Raw genomic sequence first — 7854 nt, 5'->3', positions numbered from 1 at the left:
TGATACCCCAGAAAGGTTTTCTCCCCTCCCACCCATGGATATCAGCCACTTGTACTGATGCTGACTTCCAGCCACTGATTCAGTTTCGAAAGAAACACTGTTCTTGTCAGTGTGTGTGTGTGTGTGTGCTCACTCAGTTGTGTCTGACTCTTTTTCGACCCCGTGGACTGTAGTCTGCCAGGCTTCACTGTCCATGGAATTTTCCAAGCAAGAATACTGGAGCAGGTTACCATTTCCTTCTCCAGGGGAATGTTCTTGTCTATATAATCTGTGTTTGTGAAATGTTTTGAACACTATCACATTTGCCTTTATTAGAAGAGGAAATTGAGAAAAGGTTGGGAATTACTGAGTGTGCTAACAGTGGTAAACTTTTATTTCATGATGTCTTTAACTGCTTGGACTTAGGTTGGTGAACTCTGCAGTTCATGGTGGAGAAAAAGGATATGCTGTCCAAGATTTGTGCCTAAAAACTGAGGGGAAATTTGGAGTGCTATAAAATGGGATCTTTAGAGAACTCCTTCCATTCTCTTTACAACATGCAAATATACATACAAATATAGTTTGATTTTTGTTCTTTTCAGTTGATAAACATTGCAGAAATATATTGTATAAGAAGATGAGTTAACTGTCATTGTTTAGGGAGATGTCAAGTATTTATTATAAAGATCTTTAAATGGTGTTTATTACAGAGTAATTGAACACTTTTTCCGAAGTGTAAAACCAGCTTTTTATGGACGGCGTGACAGAGACCGAGGTGTGGTTCACACTCAGGCACTAACTGGGAGGGGCCATAGATCAAGTCGCTGGAATGTTCTGCGTTACCCACCTGTAGCCAGTGGACGATCCCTGTCCAGGGTTCTCTGCTGCTCTCAGGGAGGCTGAAGCTCCCTGACTTGTGGGAAAAGCTTGTTTATAAAAGGATGGGTCCAGGGAGCTGGTGCCCAGGGGCACGCAAGACAGGAGTGGTCTTTTATAAAATTTGGAAGCGGTCTCAGGGTGGCAGCCTTTGCAGTTTCTCATTTAAAATGACTGATCATCATCAGGCAGAATGAAAGAAACTGCAATTTATAGTTTCACGGTGCCCTATGGAAACCGTAATGTTTTCCTCTTTATCTTCATGCCAAAGAAATTAGCTATGTACGGTGAAGACTTCCCCGGAAAGCAATGATTCTGGGTAAGGATCGTTTTACACTTCGGAAAATGGACTTCTTCAATATTCTGAATTACCAGACTAAAAGAAAATTTTAAAAAAGCCTCCAAACAAAACCTCATCACCTACGCATTCTCTCCTCAATAGTTTCTAGCCGAGGATTGGCTGGCACCGTTTCCAGGGATAAGCAAAAGTAAATGTTTAATAAGTAACTGTGCAATCGAATGACTTTTATTTTTCAGCTTATTTCCGTCCCGGGGGCCGTAAAATTCTCAAAAAAAGTGGGGGGGCCCGTCTCTCTCCCGGCCATTCCGGCTCGGGGCGGCGCGCACACCCTCCCCTCGGCGCGCCGCGCCCCGGGCGCTCGGGTCCCGGGCCCCCGGGTCCCAGGCCCCCGCCCTGCCCAGTTACTCTGGCCCCGCGCGCAGGGCGGAGCCGCGGGCCGGCGACGCAGGTGGGGAGGGGCGGCCAGGGCGCGTCGGTGACACCCGCGGTGGGGCGGGGAGGCGCGGCGGCCGCACCCCGCCCTGGGAAGAAACCGGCCAGGTGTGGCTTCGGCGCCGGGCGCCAGCGGGGAGGAGACTCGCGCCCCCGCCGACCAACACCACCACCCGCCTGCGGCCCGGCTCCTCTGCGCCCTCGCCGCGCTGCGAGCCGCAGCTCCCGCTCCCGGCCCGTCCCCGGCGCCCGACCCCCGCCCGCCTGCCGCGCTCGCAGCGGCCCGGCCAGCCCCGGTGGAGAGGCGCGTCCTCGCGATCCTCCTGCGTCCCCGGCTCAGCCCCGGCGTGGGGCCTCTCCCGGGAGCCCCTCGCCCTCTCCGAGCCGGCCTGCCCTCGCGTCCGCCCCGGCGCTGAGCGGCGCTCCGAGTGCCCGCCGACATGAGCTGCAACGGAGGCTCGCACCCGCGCATCAACACGCTGGGCCGCATGACCCGCGCCGAGTCCGGCCCCGACCTGCGCTACGAGATGACCTGCGGCGGGGTCGGCGGGGGTGGCGGCGGCGGCGGCGGCGGGGGCACCAGCAGGATGTACTACTCGCGGCGCTGCACGGTCACCGACCAGAACTCGGACGGCTACGGGTGGGTACCGTGCCGGCCCAGGGCGCGCGGGTGCGCGGGCCGGGGCCGTCACCCTCCCCTGGAACCCTGGGACCGGGAGGGACCCGTGACCCACGGGGAAACTCAGGTCCCGAAATGGGACGGTCGGTCCGGCCGAGGTCCTGCGCGCATTCCCCGCTCTCTCTGGGGCCGGATCGGCGTGTCCCGCGCGCGCAGTGCCGACCGGGGTGGGCGCGTGCGCCCCGGGAAGGGAGCCGCTCCTACGCGCCCGCGGCCGGCCGCCGAGGGTGCTGGCGGAGCGCGGGGGTCCCGGCTGCCCCCCGGACTACCCCCAGCGCGGCGTCGCGTTAGTTCCGGGCCGCAGGTGGGAGGTCAGGCGGACGGGGCTGCGACCACCAAAGCCAATTTCTCTAACTGTAACCAAAAGTAAATCAGTACAGAAGCGGGGGCTTCGGCCTGCGGGCTGGCCGGGGTGGACTCGGCGGGCGCTACTGCTCATCGCCAACTCGTGGTCACCCCGAGACCCCGTCCGCAGCGGCGCCTGGGCAGCTCGGCCACCCGAGGGGGCTTTTGTGTAGAGGCTGCGCGTCCCGGCCGCTCGGGGTCCCGGGTCGAGAAGGCTCCGCCTCGTCGGCCTCTCCTGCTACCTAGACCAAGTTGCCTGGCGCGGGCGGCGGCCTGTTCCCGCGCCCCCCGGCCCCCCTAGCCCGGATCGGCCGCGCCGCAGCCCCGGGCTGGGAGCACACCTGTGGCCTCGCGCCTGCGCCCTTTGTTTCCTGGGTTTTAAAATGCACCCGAGAAACGACCTCGGTGTTTGGGTGGCGGAGGGCGGGCGCAGACTCCTGCGCTCGGAGCCGGGGCTCGCGGAGGGGCGGTGCCGCGTCCCACCCGCGCCGGCCCGCCTCGTCGGGGGCGCCCTGGTCCGGGTGCCCCCGGGAGGGCCGTGGGAAGAAGGTCAGGTCTGCCTCCGAGTCAGCGGGGAAATCCAGCGAGGGGGTCACTCGGGTAGGGGTGGAGAAAGATAACGAACCTACAGTTACCCGGTCCCTGGAGCCGGGGTCGCCCACGTGAATCGTGAGAATTTCTCGGCCCTCACCCCCTTTCCGCCCCCCTGCAAGTCCTTGCCTTGTAGGGCTTTGGGGAAAAGAGGCCTGGGTTCCACAACTTTGCCGACCTTGCCTTGTGGCCTTAGGCTGGGGAGGAGCAAATTGAATCCACTCCCGGGGGTTTTGTCTTGCCAGCAGTTTTGGAGGCGGGACGGACTCGAGTTGCAACGTGCTTTCTGCTTCGATTTATTCATTTCTTTATCTTCCCGGAGCATCTTGAAATTTTATTTTCCGTTTTTGAGTGACCAAAGAACCGTCTCAATCTTGGCGCTCTTTCTTTTCTTACTAATTTTCTTTTAAAAAATTGGATGGAGCGCTTTCTTTAATGAACAAAATGCTCCTGGGGGTTTCCGGGAAGAGTGTGGCAAGCCACCAGGGAGGCTGGGAAGAAACTTTTGCTCATTTTCACTCTGGTTTTTAAGTTGGTTTGAAAACTTGGCCAGCCATTTAAATCCGAAACTTTACTTCTCCGTCCAAGTCGTCCAGTATTTGGAAAGCACATGCTTTTAAAGCCATTAAACCCAAGTCAGAATTAGCAAAGCCACTTCTTTCCTGCATTTTATGAACCGAGTTGTTTTTCTTTTTTTTAATGCTCCTGTTATCCTATGTTTTAAATTGACAATACACATTTTTGTTAATGGACTATTTCACCCCCTTGGCTTCTTGTAGAAGTAAATTTGTAATTAATATCTTGGTTAATGAACCGCATAAAAAGACACCTGGTTTTTAAGAATTCTTCACTGAAGCCTTAAATTTGGGCGAGGTTCAGTGTTTTCGCATAGTAGAGCATCGTTTTTTTGTGTTCGGTTTTTCCAACTTGAAGGCTGTTTGTAAATCTGTCAAGTTTTACATCTCTGCCGGAAGGGAAAACTGACTCAAGTGAAAAATGACCTAGCTTGGAGGGAGGTTGTTTTTCTGCTCTTTGCTGTGGAGCTGCCTGGCGAGGGGCAGCGGGGGTGCTGGGGCCAGGGCCTGAGTCGGCATGTGGCCGGGGGTCTACGCAGATCCAGGGACTGGAGTTCCCTCTGGCCTGGCCCTGCCTGGCGGGTGCTGTCACCCTTAGAGGCCAAGCATTATTAGCACACACACAAAAGCCCGCAGAAGCCGAGGTCTGCATTTTACTAAAACGGCGACTGACTGGAGAGGGTCCCTGCACACACCACACCTGTTTTCCAGGGTTTTTATTTTTGCAGTCTTGTGCGGAGGGAGTTTGTTAGTCCCTGGCAGGGACTTTGCAGAAGCAAGATGCCATCTCTCACCCGCCTGCCCTCTGCCAAATGAATGTTGAGGAAGGATTTAAAAAGCACTTTTCTGGCCAGAAGTTTTTCTAAATTGAGGTGGTTTTTAAAGTAAAAAACAAAAGAAAAACAAAAAGAAGCCCCTATAAAAAACCAGCATGAGAGCGACTGGTTGAATCTAAACTCCTTTGTTTCTAAAACTACCACTTTGTCGGCTGAATTGGATTGATTTTTTTTCGCATGATCAATGTTTGCATGTAGTCCTTCCCTAAATACATTGATTTGAATGTGAACAGAGCCCAAACCTTATTTTTCTGTTGAAAGTGGCTTTACAATCTCTTGCCTTGTCGGTCCTTTTCTTAGTAACGCTTGTCACTGTTTAGGACCTGACTGTTCTCACCCTGACAATCCCTCCCTCCCTCATTGTCTTTTTCTTTTAGACTGCATGGAATCTGCAACGACTTTATTTACCTTCTGCTGCTCTAACTTAATATTTTCAAGTTTAGTACATATTACATGCTTAATAATTAAAGAGGTTTATTTTTGAAAATTTTAACTTTGGATTTTTCCTGTGTAGGATGTTACTGTTTTCAATGAAGGCAGAATTACTCTAGTCTTTTTCCTGTAGAACTCACAAATCTGTAGTGAAATGTGGTCACCAAGTGACCAAGTCCTCCAGTTAGATCTTCCACTGATGAAAGTGTGGAATTTGTAGGAGGATTACCCGCCAAATACAGTCACTAAGGGTTTCCCTTGTGGCTCAGCTGGTAAAGAATCCGCCTGCAGTGTGGGAGACCTGGGTTCGATCCCTGGGTTGGGAAGATCCCCTGGAGAAGGGAACGGCTACCCACCCACTCCAGTATTCTGGCCTGGGGAATTCCGTGGACTGTATAGTCCATGGGGCTGCAAAGAGTCCGACGCGACTGAGCGACTTTCACTTCACAGTCACTAAGCCGCAGAAATACGTGCATAAAATGGCCATGCTTTTCTCCAGAACTCAGTGATTTCCAAACCAGAACGTGTGCGGTCACTGTGCTGTGTTGGGCTGCGCTTAGTTGCTCAGTTCTGTCTGACTCTGTGACCCCATGGACTGTAGCCTGCCAGGCTCCTCTGTTCATGGGATTCTCCAGACATTGCGGGCGGATTCTTTATGTCTGAGCCACTAGGGAAGCCTCATTATTTGATACCTATTTTAAACTACCTTTTAAAAGAAGCCTGTTCCTTTGCATGAGATTAAACAGGCTTATTTACATTTAATTTTAGAGTGGGAAGGGGATGCTGGGGAGGACATAGACCTCACTTTCCCACTTGAGAGACAAAGAGATTAAGACTTGCCTCGAATCCCCGAGTCCACTCAGGGCTGGTCCGTCTGCCCTCTGCCCTCTTGTACCTTCAGACCGTGCACTGAAGTGTATGAGACTGGACAGCCCTGTCCTTCCAAGATGAAAGTACCTCAAGTCCATGTATTCGTTCACTCAGCCAATACTTCCTGAGCATCTGCTGTGTGTTCGATGTCGGGGAGATTCAAAGGTGGAAATACAAAGACTTCTGGAAGAGAGCGGATGCTCTTTAAGGGAAGATAAGGACATAAGTACTCTGTTACACAGGAGGGGCACCCGTGACTCAGGCTTCATAAGGGACATGATAACATCTGTAGTGGCGGCACTTGGAAGACTTTTATTAAGGCAGTGGTTGAATTGGACTTTGGGGAATTTCAGGTGGTAAAGACAGGTGGGCAGAGAGTGCTCTAGCGGGAGGGAAGAACAGGAGAAAACTGTGAGAGGTGGAAAACCGGGAGCAAGTTCAAGGGCTAGAGAGTGGTGGTCTCCTTATGGAGCATTTGCTGAAGTGGGGAAATAGTAAAGAGGTAAGGAGGAGGCTCTGCTGGGGCAGAGCCTGGGAGACCTTGGCTCTGTGGTGGGGGGTTTGGGTAGGCACGGGAGACCCACTGGAGGTTTCATCCAAGCCAGTCGGTCTCCGTTAAGGAGCAGGGAGATGAGACCTTCACAGAGAGCTCTAGGACTGTTTCCACGGCAGCACGGTTTCGGGGGGGGGGGGCGGTGCGGGGAGGGAGGGTTGCCTGAAGGAAGCAGTTGTACTGGTGAAGGAGGGAGATGATGCAAGTCTGGTCAAGTTTGGTGGCAGTGGGGCAGGAGGTAGATAGGATGGAGTGGCAGCTTCCGCTCAGAATTGGATCAGAGAGGCAGGGGAGAATGAGAAAACAGGCTCAGGGGTGGGTGACTCATAGAATGGGCATTCTAAATCTTTTTCTGGGAAATGATGGCAAAGTAAGATTCAGTGTCGCTTAATATAAGGCAGATGATACCACTTACTTAGTGATTAAGTTTAAGTAGTATATTTGATACAAATATCAGATCCATGGTTAATAATAGTTACATCATCACAGGGCAAACACCCACAATGTGCCAGGTATATCATTATTTCAAGCCTCACGACAAACTTCCCATTTCACAGATGGAAAACTGAGGTTAACAGCCTCACAACTAACTTCCCATTTCACAGATGGAAAACGGAGGTTAACGTAGTTAGATGACTCGGCCTAGGTCACACAGCTAGTTGGTAGTTAAGCTGCCTTTGAGTCCAGTATACCACCATGGCTCAAGAAAAGATCAAACCTTAACATCTCTTCTCCTTGTCCACTCTTTTATCCAATGAGTTTTCACTTCTTTTTAAATTGTTGCATTCCTGGGATACATTTTGTAACCATTGTGTTCTTTCATTCACACTCCTGTAGAGTTTCCATCTGCTGAGGAATGCAATTAAGCCCACTAATTGCTGGGCAGACAGAACAGCTTCCAACAAGTAGCTAATTTTTTCTCTAAATATGGGCATAATTTCATTGTTGTTCAGGTGACTGAAATGTCTTGGGAAAGACAGAAAGTGCTGATGCCTCCACGCTGACTTCTTGGAGTGGATCCCAGGAGGGCTTGGGTGTGTCTTGGGGAGTCTAACTCTCAGCCAACCAGTCTTTCTGGACTTCTCAAAAGTTCTGGAAGGAGTGGCTGAGTCCTGAGGCCTTGGTGCCTGGGGCCCTGCTCCCCACCCTTTGCTTTTCTCTGTCTCCCTCTTGCAATCCTGGGAAAATGGGCAGGTGTGGTTCTGATGTGGAAACCACCGCCCTACAGACCCCAAGACTCCGAGAGACAGCATCTCGTAAAATGCCGGCATGGCCCCATCATGGCACCTTAGCACCAACACCCTGGGCTGGGGAGGATCCAGTACCTTCAGAGACCCCAGGAATGTGAAATCTAGATTTCATGAAGATGATGACACAAGAGTGGG

At 52.5% G+C, this 7854-nt stretch overlaps 1 protein-coding gene across 4 annotated transcripts in view; it reads left to right on the top strand.

Annotated features, from left to right (window-relative positions):
• Positions 1-1364: 1364 nt before the first annotated feature.
• DSP (desmoplakin) overlaps positions 1365-7854 on the top strand; it is a 45417-nt gene continuing 38927 nt past the window's right edge. For all 4 annotated transcript variants that reach the window (XM_081523680.1, XM_081523678.1, XM_081523677.1 and 1 more), the window contains exon 1: positions 1365-2228. In XM_081523680.1, coding sequence (XP_081379806.1) covers positions 2029-2228 — 200 coding nt within the window. In that variant the 5' untranslated portion in view covers positions 1365-2028. The remainder of the gene's footprint in view (positions 2229-7854) is intronic.

Source organism: Giraffa tippelskirchi, chromosome 8 (genome assembly GCF_054371585.1).
Source record: "Giraffa tippelskirchi isolate mGirTip1 chromosome 8, T2T-mGirTip1v1.2.pri, whole genome shotgun sequence".
NCBI lineage: Eukaryota > Metazoa > Chordata > Mammalia > Artiodactyla > Giraffidae > Giraffa > Giraffa tippelskirchi.
The sequence above is the reverse complement of the archived record's forward strand: the minus strand, read 5'-3'. Positions and strand labels throughout refer to the sequence as shown.